Here is a 19,989-nt window from a genome sequence, read left to right on the forward strand (position 1 = left end):
CAAGAAAGAACAGAAAAACGATGTCGCTGAATACTTGGGTTTGCACAAAGGCCAGTGCCACTAGGGAGCAGCATTGACCTTTTTTCTCACTGAGTTTGTCACTAGACTGGGTGAGGCCGTGGGCCAGCCACATGGAGGTAATTCATAGGTTACCTCAGCAAACATAATGGAATTACCCCAACTCTACCTATGTGGATTTTAGATTGTAATTTGGCTTTCCTAAAATACCTCTGAAAATTAATATGTCCTCAAAAACCAGCATGGTTGGAAGGGCAAAGCAATTACAGTCTCAGGACAATTAAATCCTACTACATCTGGACATAGCACAGCTCTTGGGAAATGCTAAGCTGAAGCCGTATGAGAAATCACACTTCCCATTTATCGAGTGCAGTGTGGCTGCAGGACAGCCTCCCTGGCCACGGCAGTTCAAGGCTTTTGATTAGATATGTCAGGATCTGGTCCCATATTAAATATAATACAAATAGCATCGAGGAAGGGAGAGTTGAATATTTTAAATAACAGTGACATTTAACCTGTCACTCCAATGTGTGAGGTTAGTCCCACTGTTTTGTACGACTGCACGGCAGAGCGGGATCGGGGCAAAATAAGCACAGGCACAGGCAGAGCTACTGACAAGAAACCTGTCAGAGAGGGCTGGGCTGGACAAGACAGAGTGCAAAGGAGAGACATTTTTTGTTACACACATGTAGTACTCAAAACCCCTTAATAATGAATGTCTGAGGAGCTGCTCCCACTCTAATGGTTCGGTAGCATCACCATTTCAGTGACTAAGTTCGGGAGTAGCTTGGGAAAGTTTCACCTCCTGCCAAAGGTTCAGGCCTGGTCTTGAGAAATGCTGAGTACTTTCCACTCCCATTGATCACAATGGGAGACAAGCCTGTTCAAACCATTCCAGTTCAGCCTGAAATCTATGAGGATATGCCACAAGCTGGTGGTGTACCAGAAAAGCAAGAAAACGTTTTGAGCCATGTATGGGGGATTTACTCTCATACACAGTGGAATTTTACTGACACAAATCACAATGCACATGAAAAGCAAAGGCAGACCACAGCACCATATCTGAAAGAATACATCAATCTAGACTGCACAGAAATCCCGAAACTTCCTTCTGTCCAAACTGATCTCTAGAATGAGTCACTACTGCAGAAAGAAACAACTCTCCTACAAGAGCTGGGCCTGACTGTAGGGGGTTCTCCAGCTGTGAAAACACAAACACTATTTGGCATAACCCCTCAGAATCCAAGACAGAAACTTCTCAACTATTTAGGAAGAACTGTACGAAAGAAGCAAACCCAAACTTTCTCTTTAAGTAGATGTGCAATAAGGAATTTCTTCTAAATTTAGCACAGCATTTTCTTTTCTTAGTGAATTCTTTTCTGCACAGGTAATCTCAGCCCCTAGGGATGGAAAGATCCCTGTTGGAGACTGCCACTAGCAGCTACGCATTTAATCCTAGCCCAGTTAATTTTCATTTTCCCTTTAAATGTTACAAATGGAAGAAATCACAGTTATGTCTTTTTTAATTGTAAAATATGTTGTATGTATCAAAGCTGTCTTCATTTAATAAAGCAGAATATTGCAGGACTAAAGTAGTAGTTTTGGCAGAAGAAGAAAAAGTAAACTGTAAGGACAGATTTTTCTGGATTGGGCAGGAAGAGCTATTTAGCGCATGACAAATTAACCACACAAGTGAGTCACATACTCATGGTATGGTATGCAGGAAAGGGAAGTCAACTGTGTGAAATCAAGACCTGTAATTTAGAAACCCCACACTGAATAATGAAAATGTTTAGAAACAGATCTGTTATGATTTGAGAACTGGAAACAGGATTAAACAGAGAAATTCATTATTTGTTCAGTTTAAGCTTTTCTTAGAAATTTCACTATCTTCTCTTTAGGATATCTTCAAGAAAATAACATTTTGGAATAATACTTCTCTCACTCTCTCTGTGCTATCTACTCCTTTTTTCATCCAGATCCCTGGATCCCTGCAGCCCCTCCATACACAAAGGGAAGACAGAGGTGCAGAGGCAAACAGGCATTCACCCTCTGGACTGGAACCAGCTCTATGTGGTTTTGATTTCCTACCTACATGATACGTATATCAGATCTTAAATTTACAGGCCTCTTAAAAATGCAAAGATGTTCCTCAGTCTGAAGAGTTTTTACAAGGAAAAGTAATATAATCCAACTTAATTATCATATTGGTAATATCAGTAACTGAATTTTGGATGAGAAGTATTACACCTCAGAGAGTTTAGAGTCTACCTGCCTCCTTAACATACTTGATGTATCTGAAAAATACAAACTCCTAGAACTGTAAAATGGTTTTAAAATAAAATCATCTCTGAGAAAGCACATATTAAAATGCTGATATTCCTCAGTTCTCACAGTTACCTTCCAGACCAAAATATGGACTGTTAACAGGCTACACAATAAATTTTAAAAGCTAACATATTTTTTTATGTTTGGAAGTCTTTTCTGCAAAGATGATGTTGGTAATGATCTTAGAGATTTCAGCTTTTAATGTATTCTAATGTTGTTTTCTGCAATGCACGAAGAAAAAAATGAAAAAAAACCCCTGTGTTTGTTTACATGAAGAGAATCTCTTGCACTTAACTGTTTATGAACATGTATGAATGGTACATGCATAGTATGTTAAAGAGACTTCAAAAGCCCAAACCCAGAAGTCTCCTAACTTCCTGATGATGGCTAACAGTTTTGCAGAACTATATTCCATGTAGCTTCCTCCTTCCATTCTGACACAAAATACACAGAAATATCATATTGCATGCCATAGCAATAGGAAATATGGAAATTCTAGTCACATTATTGCATAAAAACACGGCAAAGAAATCTCATAGGGTTTCAATGTTAAACAGATACTGACATAAGGCAATTAGTTATTACTTACTCAAAGATTTTTCCTAGTTGATCAACATCTGAATTTCCACGGAAGAGTGGTCTGAAAAAATAAAAAAATGTTTTTAGGATGTGACTTGCTTGAATTTTATAATTTATATAATTTATATAACTGTCACTGCCAGTTGCCAATGTAGGGTGAAAACGTGGGGGGGGTTTTGAGGCTTCGTCTTCTGCTATCTTCTGCTTCCATGCTTTTTCCAGTCTGCAAGCGAACCTTTCAAGTTTCTACTAAAACTGGTAACAAAAGGGGACAGATGACACATATTTTTGAATACACTACTTTTGAAAATTTAATTGTGCCCTTTGGCATGAATGACATAATCTTCCCTCAACTTATACTTTCCTATGAATTTTATCATTAACAAAATCATTTTCATTACAAAGAACACTAAAATAGCTGCTAAGAGAGACAAAAACAGAGTGAATGTCATGCAATTCATTAAAACATAATAACGTTAGAGATTAATTATTATGAAAATAAATTGAAATTTAAATTTCTTGGATACTGTATATTGGAAATGTGCTCCTAGGTTTAAGGGGTCAAATAAATGACAATGGATTCATGAAGGTCTGTAAACAATGGGGTGTGAAACAGTACAGAATTTACCTTGAAGTAGAGGAATACTTCTGCTGCATAAATAAAGATACATTCAGGAAAGAAACAAATTGTTAGGCTGAATGTCCAAAGACTTTCAAGAAAAAAAAAACAGTGACTAAAAATACTTTCAGACACACTTTTTCTTTTCAAAGTGCCATTTAAAATATTTTCACTCATCATGTACAAGATGCTATCACCCCACAATGCCAATGTAAAATATGAAATTCTGATTTGTACGGCAGTATGGCCGTATTGTCAGCTTTGTGTTGAACAACAGTGCAATTTTATGTTGAAACTCCCAAGATATTCCAACATTTTACTGACAGATGAATAAGGATCCAGCCAAGAACAAGGGATCTGTGAAGATCAGGCCACAGATGTTGTGTACCACTTTGGTTCAACAAATGGTAGATTACTCCAAGAAACACAACTCACACACACTGCAAACTGAGATAGTAACTTGGGTTGACTGATAGCTAGGCTGCCCTCTCTTCTGGATCTGTAAGTAGAGTATGTTGTAAACTCGTGGTTACAGTTTCTAGAACTGTTCAGCTGAGACACAGTGACTTGACAGACAGTGCATAACCCCCTGCTTCCACTGGCAGCCTTTGGTTATGGAGGAACACCCATTCCATGCCTCTCCACACATACTCCTGTCCATGACACCTCTGGCAGCCAAAGGCACCATTTCACTGCTGCTTTTCACAGGAGAAGATCTCTCCCATCCAGACTGGAGAACAGGGAGTAGTCAGCTATGGTCCTTCCCCTCTCCCTGCCCATATGCAGGAGCAGGTGTAGGATCTGGATCTCCTTTTGCTAACTGTGAGTTCATACTGAGAAGCGGCACTTTCCATCTTGACATTATCACAAAGGCACCAGAGCTCCATGTCACTGCGTGTCTTGTGGGTCCATTCCAAATACAGTAAGTGGACACAGAGCACTGTGACATTCTTAGACATAACAATCTCTGCTGAAATCTGGACCATCAAGAAAATGTAGTGAAATGGCAGACATGCTGTTCTTTGATGAACTAAACATGCATTTTACCTCCTTCTTGTGTGCTGCCATTCAGGTCATGTCATATCAACTTATACTCCAAACTGCTTTGTGCAGAGACATTGAGAGAACAAATTAATCAAACCTGATTTGAAACCATCTGACATGAGATTTGATCTGATGAAGTAAAATGTGGTAGCTGTTACTTGTCCATAAAGGGCTTTATTTAGTCTGATTGTGAATAAATCATAAATAACAGGATTTTTTTTTGCTTCCCAGATACACATGATATTTACTAACTGTAGCCACTTAGACAAGACCATTGCAACTCATACTTTGGGATTTCTGGGTTTAAGCTTTAAGGTATATAGCAATACTGGCTTCTACAAAAACCCAAAGCTTAACCCACTCAGACAGGAGCATCTACTTCTGCCCTAAGCTTTGAGCCTGATTTTCAGAACACTCAATATCTACAATCCTAGCATTGCTTGTGGCAGCAGACACACTCTGTATCTCCCAAAGTCAAGCAGAGACATTTTTTGGAACTACTGCTTGAAATTATTAACATATAGCTACTTTGAATATTTAATTTCAGCTCCAGCATTAGATTATTGGGGCCCTTTAAGCTAACAGAATCTACACATTCAAATAATCATATCTATGCAAATGGAAAGCTGATTTAATGTTTTAAAATGAATGCTGAACCTTGCATTAATGTGAAAGCCTGGCAATGGCAGCCTTGTTTGCAAATCACCTTAGGCAGTGTCATGCCAGAACAAGTACAATTCTTGGGATTTTTAAGGAAGGTTTTTCCCATCATTGCTGCTGTCTCAAATTCACTAAGGGCTGAAGCAAGAATTTAAATTCTTTTGAAAGTATAATTATGCAACACAACACAGGTGACCTTCCAACATACTTTGATATTTCATCAAAATTAAGTGTTATTAGTTCATCTTTCGCCTCCTATCCATCCCACCATCATGACTACAACAGGATGCCAACTCCAGGTTAGGCACCACTAGTATAATGAAATTTGCCTCACGAATTTTGGCTCGAGGTTCAATTGGAATATTGGATGGATGATTGGGGAAATAGATTCACCTAATCAGCAGCTGTATGAAGCTCTCATTTCACATTTTGGCACTAATTACTCTTTTGTAATGATTTGACAGCTGTGAGTCACATAAAAACTTTCACGTCAAGACACTTAAAAGATTCCTAAAGGTGGACATCAGCTGTCCCACCACCTTTGAATTGAGAACACTCAGCAGCCACAGAAAAGTAAAATTTCACCTTTGTTCTTGGTATCTTTCATTTGACTCATACACCCACTCACTCCCTGAGGTTTATTTATGCAAGCTTGATCCAGAAGTTCTTTCTTGAGATTATGTTCTCCTCTCTGCAATCATAATCTGGGTAAGATTGGTTAAACTCTGGAGCCTGATTTTGAAAAATTCCTTCTTTTTTATTTCTGAAAAGGCACGGAGCTGGGTTTGCGTCCTGTGGCAGGGGATGTGAGTCTGCCCTCTGGCTTCAAAAAACACCTAAAATCTGTGAGTACACGTATCTCAGGAAAGAGGGACATTCTCATGGATGAAAGAACTATCCATGGAGATGTACTTGCCTTTTGTGTGGTTCCTCAATCCTCTCAAACATCCCTGACTTTGCTTGCTACAAAATCTATGCTCTGAAGGCTCCAAAACCATTGTTGTTATGGAACACACACCACGTAGGGAAGATAGGGCAAGAAGATTTGGAGTGCACCTGTGACATTTAATTTCCCTGTTTGCTCAAGGGGTCTCAGATGGTTCCCACATTTGTTGGTTGTTGCTTCTTTGATTTTTCAGGGCAAAAGAGCAAGGAAAACGTTACAGGGAATATGCAAGTGTCCATCTTGTTTGGCTACTCCTCCTCCTGGCTTTGAAGCGAGACCATTATCCACTGCCTCTGGAATGATGCCCACTGTATGGAGGAAAAGCCTTTTCATGTCATGCCCTTAGCTGACAGACTAGAAGATATGATGGAGGCATTGTATTGCTTATGCTGTCCTCCTAACAGAAACCCCTCCTGAGCCAATAAGCAAGTATCTTAGCTCCTCAGGTACAAAATGTGCAGCTGCACAATTAAATGGATATTAGCTATGAGTCTGCACTGTGAAAGCAGAAGCACAGGAACACCCTCTGATCACAAAGAAACTTTTTTTTTTTTTACTGTGGGGGCGACCAAGCACTACCTTGAAGAGGCTGTGGACCCTCCCACCTTGGAGATATTCAAAAGCCACCTGCAGATGGTCCTGGACAACCAGTTCTAGGTGATCCTGCCTGGGCTTGGACCAGATGATATACCCAGAGGTCCTTCCAATCTCAACCATTCTGCGATTCTTTGACAGCACAGAAATAAAAATACAGATCACAACGTAAGGTTGCAATGGAAAACCTACAAATCCCGAAATGCTACCATCTGCTTATAGTTTAAAAGGGCTTGCACCATTAGTTTTCTAGCCAAAAGGCTCTCATACTTATATACAGCTGAACAAAGTAGATTTAACCATTTACCAACTTCAGGCTCTTTTTCTCTTGTCCATGCCTTAGCTCAGCTTTTGCTCGTGCTCATGACGACTTTCACCTTCACTGAATATTCTTTCTATCTGAACTGGACAATACTGTCGGAAAAGTTGAGTTCTTTATTTCACAGACATTGTGTTTCATGTCTGCACTACTCAGTAAAAACTGAGATATAAACATTTCCTAAGCAAGTCTCCACGAAAGAATTTTCCCTGGTGCAACTCTACAGACATGCCAAAGCAATTTTTAAAGTATTGTATACAATGACAATACAATGACATGCAAGAGATAAATGAGTTTTAACTGTAAACCAGCCACATTACTTCTAGATGTAACTTCTTTTATTTTCAGTCTTTGGTCTACAAAGCAAAGATAATCTAAAGTTTTTCATACGGAAAGTTAGAATTTTCATAAAAATTGGAATTAGATACTGATAAGCACTGTTCTAGTCAAATATATAATGCAGACGTCTATAATGCAGACACAAGAAAAAAAACTAAAAAACCACATGTATTGCAGCACAGGAAAAGACTTCTGCAGGTTTCTTGACAGTGACTGACATTTTAAACTAATTAGTGACATTCTGATTGGAAACTATCTTTCCATTTCTGACATTGGTAAAATGGACATATGGAAGAAAGGTCACATGAAGAAAGAATGTATTGATGAATGAAAAAAGGTAAGAAATTCACTTTCTAACCAAAACATATTACAGAGCTCTCATGATAGTCCTGGAATTGCCAACACAAGCACTTCCGAAGCTAGACAAGCCTAGTATCTTTCCAGATATGTAAGAAATAAATGTAAGAAATAACATACAAAATAACTACCTAGATTCTTTCTGCTAGTCCATTTGCTCATTGTGACAACAGAAGTTAGGAATTCCATCCCCTTCCTTGTTATCACAGAAAAATGATAAGGATAATCTCTTAATTACTAACTTGAATATATACAATATTCTTAGTGAAAAGCCTGTATATTGGTGATCCATGTGTACTCAGGGAAGTCCTACAAAAACTCCCTAAAATGAGAAAAATGTCATGGGTGGAAAGGGTACAACTTAATTTTTGGGCAAGCAGGGCTTAGACACTCTGGTTGAGAAGATGCTGAGAAGTTGTTTTGGGAAGAAGAGCAGTGAATTCAGAATATGTAATTGCAGCTTTGAAGGCATTATACAAAATGAGGGAGGTGTTGAATGTCCATGAATATTTGACATAATGAAGAAAAAAATGTAAAGAGAAATGGTATAATGAGGGTACATGGAAGTTGTACATGAAATTTTAGAATCTGATTGGGTTGTAGCAGTTAAGTCTAAGGAGTTTGTATGTCTGTGTGTGTAAGAGCAATAAAGTGATGGTGAAGAATCTAAAAAAGCTACAGCCAAGTAACATTTGCCAAGGAATCCTGCATCATGCCATGGGAAATCTGCCAAATTATATAGTCAGAGATATATTAAAAGGATGGGATGGGTTTTTTCTTTTCATATTACAAAATGTGAATAGCTAGTAAATAATTTTGTCAGATTCTTAGTTACTCGTTATGAAGAAAATATTTTCATTTTAAGGATTAAAGCCATACATGACCTAAAACTGAAATTATGAGATGACTAGAAATAACATGATCTGGACTGTCCTGTGGAAACCTTTATTCAGAGGGATTATTTCTGAGCTGATTCCTAGCCATTCTTGTTGCTACCACTGTTTCTCTTTGACAAATTGCCTGCACAAGTCTGTACTACAGGTATGAAAAGAGAAAATAAAGCAAAAAAAAAAAAAAAAAAAGCATCACCTTTTAAAGACGAAGATCACTGGCCTTCTGGTATGTAAGATGAATAAGGTGCAATATGAAACTTTAGTCTGAAAACAGGCTATGCTGACAAGATTTCACCCTCTGGACAGTTACTCACTTCCAGTCAAAAGTGACTTGCTCAGCTGTTGTGTAATTCAGAGTTCTCATTTTAAACCTAACATTTTCTTGTACTTCTCTCTCTCCTTTCCCTTTAATAGTATCTCTGTGTGGGTGGGTGCCAGACACTGCATAGAAAGAAGTTACTTCATGTAGAGGTTATTATACTTGATCATAAATTGCTCAAAACTTTTACAAAACTTCTCTCCTCCAATATGTAAGAAGAAAGATGACACAGATAAACATTATGACTGAGGAAACACTCTTCAGCTAAAAACTGACAGAAACCAGATCAGCCATCTTGAGTTTCTCATTTTAGTCTTTAAAAGCCCCATTTCTTTCATTCAAAAATCTATCATTCTTCAAGCTTGATAGTATCACAACTGTGAATAAGAGCTCTAAGATGGGGCTATGTCAGTACTAAACTATTATTAGAACCAGATCTAATGCATCAAAACCTACAACAATTATTATTTTCCCTGGAGTTTCTCCTGTCACCCCGTACACAGAAGCACATTAAAAAAGTGGTAGTTTTGCAAAATTCCAGTTCTGTAGCGTGTTGAATTTGCTCCCTATTGCTATTCAAAATGAAGCAATTAATTCTAGGAATAAAGATAATATTCTGACCCCCAAATGTACATCTGGTCTAGTTCATAAGAAACATATGGGGTCTCTTTCTTGAAGAAGCAAACCAAGAGCTTTCAGAGCTGGGTGCAGATACAAGCCAGCAAGGAAGGACCCAACTTTAGATGTTCTCTTTGCATGCATAACTGAAAGGGAAATGTTAGTAAAAGGGAAACCAAACAGAGGCACCATGTAGAGCTTTATGACCAAAGCAGGGCCAGCCTACTGTCTAGAGTGAAGTATATCCAATATACATAACAATCTCCCTAAGTAAGAGAAAATATAACCATCTTCAAAGCTTCCTTAAGAAATGGCAAAGGAAATCTTTTTCTGGGTGCTTAAAATTTGCTTGATACCTTCCAGGTAAGCACAGCCCCTGCTGGCCTTCGGACAGAATGATGGGCCTTGTCCCCCACCACTGACATAAAAGGGAGCTTTTCCACAGACATCAATGACCCCAGGTTCAAGCCATCTGAGATCTGCTTTGAAGCCTTTATTAAGAAATAAAAATCATGCTTCAAGAGAAGGATACATAGATTATATATATGTGTACACATATACACACACCCACACATATAAAGTTCCCAAAAGCAAGATAAGTATAGATATGATCTTTGACCAGAATATGCTATAACACAGGCAGATCTCATTTGTTCCTGGGCAGAACTGCTTCAGAACTCATCACTGAACATTATTTTTTGAAATAGAAGAGCCTTGATAGGTTGAACGTCCTTCACTTACTCTCTCATCACGCACGTCACAGTTCTCTTATCTGTGGACATTTGTTTCCCCGCAAGATTTGTAGGTTTATTTCACTGGGGCTTTAAGGGTTGTTATCTCAGCTCAGGAAGCATGATATAATAGTGGCACCTTGAAAACTGTGGCAACATTTGAAGAAAATTCTGTAAATACATACACAACTGACCTTGGAAAAAGGCAAGGGAAAAAAAAGTCTCTGCTCAGTGTGGAAAAAGAGGCATTCCTTTTGTTTTTACTGACAGTTCTATCAGCAATAAGTAAACTGTGTATTAAACACCCACCTCATCACTGTGCACAGTTAAATTACATCTACTTGTCCATCAGCAGTTTGAAATTCGACATAACTAAATAATACATAAATGACATTATACAGAAATGACATAACTAAACTTCTGGCTTCTGCCTTTTGAAAGCAGCCTGAAAAAAATACTGATATGACACAGACACTATGGTCATGGTCTTCCCATAATCACTTATTTAGTTCAATGCATTCTCTTCTCTTTCATGAACTTCTTTCACATCCCTGTTTTAAACGTGCACTCTTTAAAATGGTCACACAGCTTTGCCCTTCTTGTGCAACTCAGTTGTGGGGTTTGAAGGCAGTAACTGAGGTATGGATTAGATAAAGGCTGTCCTATGTGGAAGGGTAGGAGCCAAGAGGGCTCCTCACTCTCCTGTTCATTCAAGCAAGCAATGGTGCAATTCAGTGTGCAGGACACTGAATAGGCTGTGTGTGTGTGTGTGTGTGTGTGTGTGCAGAGAACCTCACGCCTGTGAACAAATTTGCCCATATTTTCCTCGAACAGATCTGTATCCTCCCTCCAGAACATGTCAGAGCTGTTTTTCACCTCTTCTTTAATTTAACTCATAATTTACTCCTCACTTAAAAATGTAGCAGACAGCACTGCAAAATGACACATTTTAGCCAGATTGAATATGCTTTTTAAATCCCGTATTTTGAAGAAATGGTTTTAGAACACCTATGTCACGGCAAAAGACCAAACTTCAAGGTAAGCAAGAGGAGTTTCAGTCTGTTCCTAGTCTTTATCAATTACAATTAAATGAAATTAAAGCAGTCTTCTACATCAAGTATCTGCTCCTTTATCCCGTATGAAATTTCACCGTGAAAATCTTTTCAAATCAGAGTTTTCAGAGATACAGAATTAATTAATTTTTTTGTGGTTCTACAATTTTTCTTGAAATGCCGACACGACTTCAAGAAAGCTCATCCCTTGACATTTACCATATTTACTGGTGTAAAAACCCCTTTCAAAATGGGCTTTGCTTGAGAGTGCCTCTAATGCTGGAGTAGTCTTAATCAAGGGGATGGATACAGAACAGGTTTTAAAGTCTGAGGCCCTCTCATTAAATTTCAGTAATGTTCCACAAACTGGAAATATTTTCATTCAGATTGCTTTCACAGCACAGCTTTAGGCTAATAGGTTTTGTGCCATTAGGTTGACTTCTCATGGAATAATTTTTTTTAAACCAAATGTCTAACCTAGTTACCATTCTTGTATCAGGTGAAAGACTATGCACACATAACTATTGCCCAAAGGAAACAAACCCTGACCTGAGATTCTTCCTTATCAAAGGGAAAAGAAAGTTATGAACGCATACACCAGTCTACACACTGGTTCATCTGCTCTCCCCAAAGATACTGAGTAAATTAACAGCCAAGTATGTGCTCCCAGGTTTTCTTGGGCTTCATCTCTATCTTAGCAATGCTAAGCAATGAGCTTCACAGACGAAAGTTTACTCAATGGATAAAGAGCTTATACTCCAAACACTTAACACAAAATAATGTGAAAGGATAATGCCACAAATGATGATTTATTTTCACCATTATGAGAACCACAAAAAATGGTACATCTATGTGACTAAATTACTAGTCTAACTTTGAAAAAAACCCCAAAAAGAGACTCTAGAACTGGGAAGAATAAGGCAAAAAAGCAAGTATCTGACTATAAGAGCATCACAAAAATTCTCTAAGTCAAGCTTTTCTGTCATCTGCAGTAGTACAGTGACAGAGTGACAATGAGGTAATGGAGGCTGCACATGGGCACTCTGTGAGACTTCAGAAAAGGGAGCTTCAAGAGATGGCAAATTTCCATGTTTGAGGGGAAATATAGAATTCAAAGATGTTCTCACAATCTAAAACTTGAAATTCTCAACACAGAATAAAATCTAAGGAAAAGTGATTTTTTTCCCCCCTTCTGGTAAAACATTAAACATTTAGAGAGAGAATCCTTGGGTTTTCTTTCCATCTGGGCTTCAGCTGCTCCTGTGTGGTGTCAAGTACATGTTTTGATCTGTGATCACTTCATTTGCTCCCATACTAGGTGTTAATGGCACCTGTTGCTCTAAGCCTCTCTAAATTTTCAGATAAACTTGAAACATCAGAACTGTGCCCACCCACAACTAATATGTCCCATCACCCTCATCTGTAATAAAACACCTTTGGTCAGGAAAAAATTCTGTAAATGGATTATAACCCTTCAGACAAGAAAGGCAGGGAAAACATTTCACTACTAAATGGCTAACTGTTATGTGAGCAGAGGTTAAATTTCAATTTCAACCTTTTTCCCCAGCTGCTGAGTCTGAGTGTCAAAAGACATGAAAGTGGATTAGAAGGATGGTGTGAAGAAAATACTTTAATTTTTAGCAGCTGTGCTGGCTCACAGTGAATCGATAAACACCTGCAGAAAAGCTTGAGATAAATATTTAAGGTAGAAAGTTTTGTAGAGCAACTGTGCAAGGAAAACTGATACAGTTTTCAAAGGCCAGTTAAACTAGCTACAACTTTGCCCTAAGCAAAACTTTGTCCCATGCAATACACTCTACTCAGGCCAGAGAAGCTGTGAGGTTTACATTCACTGGCCCAAGACAGTCCATAGTAATCTGAGTTCACCTGTTGGGAGCTCTCTGGTTATTTATCCTGTTCAGCTTTTAGTGATTTCACATAAGATTCCCCCCCCCCCCCCCCCACTTGAATCCTGACCAAAAGAAAGAGTAAGTTAATTTTTATATTAAAGACAAAACTAAAAACCTAACTCCCAGGTGATGGCACTGCTCAGATGCCACCCTCCCCTCTGCAACTGCAGTACATTTTGTGGTGTAGATTTGTGCGTTACCAGGCTCCCCAATTTTTTTTTTTTTTGCAACAATTTCTATGCTATTATCTCTGCTTTGCCGTTACTGAACCATAAGCCTTTTGTGTTGTCTGTGGGACAGCTCTATTGGTTTTTGACATCATTTTAATGGGAAAAGCATGCAACTCCATCTTTACAAAATGAACATTCCCTCAGTCTCTGAAATACTGAGCACATGCAGCTCCCTGAATCACCCATATCTTGAACTCTTCTGTCCCACATTACCACAGTGTTCACCACCTTTATGTCCACTACAAGGAGTTCCTCAAGATCCAGATGGAGATGGCTGTCATTTCTGAAAAAACCCAACCTAATTTCTTCAGAATTAAAGAAAAAAACAGAATCCTCTTCTGGAGCAAGTGAATAATCAAGTAAAAGCCTCCTCCTGTGGTAAGCCATTTTATGCCTTGCTTTTCATACAGTTGTGGCTGGCATGTTTGCCAAAAATTAAGGGTTTGCTAAAAAGTCTAGGCCCTCTTTAAATTCCCTCACACTTTGGGGGAAAAATGCCCTCAAAATCAAACTCTTAGAAGATCCAGGAGATGAGCATCACCTACCTCTCCTTTTGCAATTACTTCACAGGAATGGAAAAATGATTCCAGGGCAGGAGAGAAGCAAACAAGTCTGCTTCTGTGCTTGAGTGGGTAGGACACCCACCCAGAATACGGTTCTGACTCTGTACATGTACTCTTTCACTGCTAATGGTCTGATGAGATCTAGGGTTTAACTGAGTACCTTCATTCTTACAGCAGCACAGTATGATTCATCACTGCCAAACAGGATTAATTTAACAGCTACAGATAGAAACATTACACAAAGATCTCCTGCTATGTATACTTCTTTAGATGCTGAAAGCTTGCTCCCAAATTATTTGGATATAAAGAGCACTTAAAAAATTATTAAATTGTGTAGAACAGTGCGTATGCTGTACTGACATTATCATAAAACCTGTTTCATGGACATAATCTAATAAAAAAGATCTGATAATTCACTGTAGTCGGTGAAATTCTGGATGATATAGCTCATTGAGTCATGTACCTTTAGGTAACTGATTCAAACTCAGTGAAAATCAATAGTAACTGAATCTTCATGCCAATTTACTCCAGTTCAGTTGAATAAATGCGTGGAAATGAAGTAATCCCTTGGATGAAATTCGTATTTGACAAATGTCTATATTCCAAAAGCACTTACTACTGGCAAACTTCAATATGTTAGGAGAGAAGCTACAAATATGGAGAATATTTAAGAAGAAGAAGAAATACTTTCTCAGAGTTTGTCTTAAGAGTTGCATCTGGACGGAATTCATTCAGTGCATCTATAAAAGGAAAGCAGAGCAGATTATGCATGAGTTTCTGGAAGAAGTCACATGGTTTGACCATGCCAGACGGATGGCTCCTAAAAGACTGCAAAATGAAGCATGCCACAAGCACAAGAGAACAGCCAGGCAGGTCACACGCTGACACCAAGAGCTTGTCAAACCCTGGCTCTGCCTCTAGCAGTCAGCACACCATGGTGGCTCTGTCTCACATGGACTCACTCGCACAGGGCCAGCAGGTCAGGCAGAGCAAGCAAGCAAATGCAATGGCAGTGCCACAGGCCATGTGCAAACAATAATCAGAAGCAAGGCAACAACACGTGCTTTCATATCACAAGGCAAACTATGGCTTCAAAGGAAGAAGCGACAGGAATTGCTGTGACTCAGGGTGAGCTGTATCCTGCCAACACCAGGCCCCTGATGGCAATGGCAGCTCCAGCTACACGTGGGTAACATGAGCTGCTCTGTGGCAGTGGCACATACAGGCAGGAGAGGCTGTGGCCACCTCCCTTCCTCACCAAGCTGGGACTCTACCTAGGTCTTTGATATCTGCTGGCAAGTTCTCTCCAGTGGTCTCAACCCTGCAATATAGTAAGCTTTTCCACAGAGATAGTGGGGAGCTGCCTTTGGGCACCATGATTTCTTTGGAGAAATCGCTTTCCAGAAATCTAAATATCAAACTTGCTTTCTCATTGACATTTTGAGGTCTTCTCTCAAAGCCATTTATTTACTTGGTAGAAAACAGCACAATGTCTCAGAAAGCTATTATGTTTTGCTCAGCTATTCTTAGCTGTTTTTAAACTCCAGAGTATGTCTGCTCCTTTAGGTCTGCTGTCCACTTCTCTCATGCACATTTATGGGGTTTTATTAGATATAAACAACATTTAACAGCCTTGGTGACCAATACATATGGAGAAGTGCTAATCTGAAGTTGTTGAAAAACTCAAATATGAGACAGATTAGTCCTATATACTTCTCAACTAGTACATATTGTCTTTATGACTGACCAATGGTAGCCAGTTATTAGACTTCTTATCTGGACAATCAAATACAGAAAATTCAGTAAAGGCTGCCTGGATCAAAATGTCTGACTAGACACTCAATTTGGAAAAAAACCTCCCACACTGGGGAGCTCAGCAAATGAATCACAGCTAAAGTCTAGTCTTTTTCCCTCCTCTCCAGAGTGCACCAGTGTCCAGGAAAGGATCCCAGGAATTTAAATACCGTTTTGTAGCCATTTTCCTATGAAAGAGAAAAGTAAATAAAAACAATGTTTAGTTGTATTACGAGTCAAACGAAAGTACACAGAGGTTCCCCCAGCCAAACTCTAGGCAAAAAGCAAAGTCTCTCCCAGCCAAGTTCCTGCAGAGGGAAGCTGTGTGAAAGAGCCAGGAGACCCTTTCAAACAGAAAGTCTTTGGGCAGTGTACAGCTGGCTATCCCTCTTCAGGCTAGAGAGCAAGGGGCATGGATGACATTGCTCTGCTTCTCTCCTGTTCTCTGGCTAGTGGAGAGACTGCTAAAAACAATCTGCAGCTGGGGATCCCACCAAAGCTGCCCTGAGGCCGCTCGGGCTTATCGCAGGTATGAACTTGTCTTGGAGATGCTCCAGAGGACACAGAGGTCTTCACAGCAACTGGCCAGAAGCTGTGCCCAGCATAGCTCAGATCCAGATGTTTCTGCTGCCAGCTGCATTTCCAAATATCCATTGCAAACACTACGATGTTAACACCAAAGGGCTTACATCATGACTGACATGTTGTAGTCTTTCTTTTAACTTCAAGCTCTTTTCCTCTGACCTCTGGCAGGACTAATTCAGATTTGTCACAGACTGGAATATTGAACCTCTAAGGAATGCATGTACTTTTAAGGACTATATGGTCATGGTCAGGGGGATTTCAGACTAGTGTTGTGCCACCTGCAATGAAGAAGCTACGGGAAGCTCTCCAGGAGGAGACCTCTCTCATGAGGTGCTATCTGGGCTGTGTGCAGCCACTGGCTGCCAGCCCAGAGCCACCTGGTCCCGGTCCTGGTCCCTCGGCCACTGCCTTGCCTGACATGACCCCCCCATCTGAACCAAACAGTCAAATTAAACTTGGTCAGCTAGCACCATTTTTGTGGGGCTTTGTACCACTGCTTCAGGGTTCCCTTCTGGTTTTTTGTCACGGGTAGTGGCAGTTTTTGGTTTCTATGGTTTATTAACTGTTTCCCTTACCAACAGATCTATTCCTCTGACTGAAAGTCTGGCACAGCTGGAAACTAGAAGCAAAACCACAAGTGAATGGCCTGGCACTTACCACCCATCTCCAACCACAAACCCATACAGTTACTGGATTTGACTAACGGCTATCAATCACCCCAACTGCAGACAAACAGATATCAACTAGAAAAGGCTTGAGGAAAAATGTGAGCTAAAAACCAACATGGCATTTTTCTTTTAATGAGGTGATGCTGTCTTGGAAACACATTTATTTCTTACTCGATACTTACAGCACTACTCTGACTGTTTGCCTTTCTCTCTATTAAGGTGTGTTTGTCCTTTGCCTAAAGCCAATGCAAGTTCTGCCTTGGAGGTCAGGTTGAACAGAAAACAAGCCTCATTATCCAAAAAACATGAACAAGTGCAGCCTTCTGCTTCCTTTTATATTAAGTTTCCTTAAGTGTGAAGCAGAATGTCATTCTTGTTCTATCAGATCACTAAGGTCACTAAGCTAAACTGTGGCTTGTGTCCATTCAACTTTAAAAATACTCAAAAAAAATTTTTGTAATAGGGTGGTCACTTATCTGGGGAGGAAGAAAAAAATCCAAGTTTATTAGTCTAGTTTGGAAAAATGATCAGCCTCCCACACACCCCTGAGCACATGAATAGCAGAAGAAGAAAGGATAAAAAGTGCAGAGCTCAGAATTTTGAATACTGACAATATCTTTCAAAGGAACAAACCCTCTCCCAGTACAGTTGGTCTGGACTGTGGTGAACTTTTACAGCACTTGCAACTTAAATCATTCTTGTAACAAAACAAGATAATTTCCAAAAATGGCAGAAACAAACTCAGGCCAGAATTGTACAGTACTTTGGTTCAAAGGTTGCAAATTAAGCAGTGTAGCTTTTACAGTTCTAAGCTGCAACATCCACCATTGCTTGCTAGAACCAAAGACAAAACAGAAAAAAATTGTTATTTTAGTTCTTTCTGCTACCGAGGTCTAACTGTAAGCAAGCACACAAGTGAATGATTACATTTTGGAGCTCTTGGTCCACTAGATATGTTGGTTTAAGGTTCACTGGAAAACACCAGATAATGTGATTGCAAAGTCTGTGTTTAAATTGCTGCATGATAAAGAGACAGTTCTCTCTTAAACCACATTTAAAATGTTTGGCAGTTTATATGGAAAACCTAACTTATAAGCAGCATTCATGGCTGCACTTACTCAGTTGCTTTTTGCCATGGCTCTACTGTCTTGCTTTTATTATACCTTCCCTCCCAACATCCAGTTATACACCCTATTTTTCTTTTGTTAACAGATTCCTCTGCTTCTTTCTCTAGTTTTCTCTTCTTCCCAACCTAAAGAAGATTGAAAATATATTACAGATCTTTTCTCTGCTTTGAAAGACATTTCAGAAATGTGTTGAAGATAAAAGAATGAGAAGGAAATGTTAAGCATGAGAAGGAAAAGTTAAGCTAAGAACTGAAAAGAAGCAGAAATTTTCCATATGGAGGAATACAGGATCTAGTAGGCAAAGCCAAATATTCCTACTGCTCCATAGCTACTGTGCCCACTTAAAAGAGTGAGGACTAAATTATCAGTTATGCTGAAGCACAGGAAAATAACTGACAAGGAATTAAGATGCATCTGAAATGACACTGTGTCATAGAAATATGCCTCACAATTAGTTGCATGGCAGTATTCATATTTTAGAGGTTCCTTGTCACCTTCAGAGCCTCTTTTCAGACTGTGCTCTTGGTACTGCTCTTGTGTGTGCAGAAAGGTAAAATAAAACTGAAGTCTTCACTACTGTCAATCAGAGTTGTCTTTCTTTCTCACATTCAGTAATTCCAGGATTTCATCTGCAATATCCATACACACAGCAAGAAGTTAAAATACCAGTGTGTGGACAATTCACAATGGTGTGCAAATAAAAATTATTTTTAAAAGACAAGGAATATAATTCTTTCCTATAGAAATCAGGCTAAGTTTATCAACTGATTTCAGTTTGAGACAGTTCTGTTTATGGTGGTTTATATGAATATGTAGTGTCTCTGTTCTGCTGCCATCCAAACCCAAGTATCTGCAGTCACATCCCTGATGCACCTGGGCTGCAGCAGGAATACATCCTATACTCAGAAAAACAAGCTCTATATTCAGTTGCAAAGTATTTTGCTGATAATGTTTTGGTATATGATACTTTACTGTTGATTACAAGCTTTAAACAAATGTTTCTGCTTTCATAAAGGTTTGGATAATTGAATAATATTAATCAAAATAAAAATTCAAGTAATGACATGCTGTTACTTCATGTGAAGCGAGGGTCATTTAGCACACATAACAACCCCCGCGCAGGGTATGCATTTCCAAAGTTACAGACTGATTATTCCTCAAGACTATTCAACAGCAAAACTCATCATAAGGAACGACTAACCCGGGCTATGTCAGGAGTAGAGGACACAGTACTTTTAAATTTCCAAGCAATTATCTGCAATAACAGCATTTCTGTGAACAATTTTCCCCAAAGCCCACTGTCCTCTTTACTTCAGTCTCCAGATGAAGAACACACTTAGGCCATTGAGAACCTGGAGCTCCCTGTTGAACACGCTGCCAGACATATACATCTTTTTTTTTGGAAGTGCAAGCTTAAAAGCCTGTATCTGTGAGAGATTAGCACCTACAGAACAGCTAATTCAGACCAAATGAGTGCATGATGAAACTGATGCTAGTTAGGACAGGCTCAAGGAAGAACCGGACTGCAGATCCCTTCCCAGAGAAAAGCTGCCTGTCCCATTCAAAGCACCAGGGAACTGCAGGTTCTGTTACAAGTTATCACTTTGTTGCCTCTGGTAACAAATGGGAAGTGAACATCTTTCTCTGGATAAGGACATGCATACAGTAGCTCACATACTCATGGCTTGACTTCCTT

The 19,989-nt window shown here is 39.2% G+C and overlaps 1 protein-coding gene across 3 annotated transcripts in view; it reads right to left on the reverse strand.

The window, feature by feature from the left end:
- The window catches only part of CDK6 (cyclin dependent kinase 6), a 135,531-nt gene that overhangs the window by 15,990 nt on the left and 99,552 nt on the right, over positions 1-19,989 (reverse strand). For all 3 annotated transcript variants that reach the window (XM_059843274.1, XM_059843285.1, XM_059843279.1), the window contains exon 6: positions 2,936-2,986. In XM_059843274.1, the coding sequence (XP_059699257.1) occupies positions 2,936-2,986 (51 nt within the window). The remainder of the gene's footprint in view (positions 1-2,935; positions 2,987-19,989) is intronic.

The sequence above is a fragment of the Haemorhous mexicanus genome, chromosome 1 (assembly GCF_027477595.1).
Source record: "Haemorhous mexicanus isolate bHaeMex1 chromosome 1, bHaeMex1.pri, whole genome shotgun sequence".
NCBI classification, from domain to species: Eukaryota; Metazoa; Chordata; class Aves; order Passeriformes; family Fringillidae; genus Haemorhous; species Haemorhous mexicanus.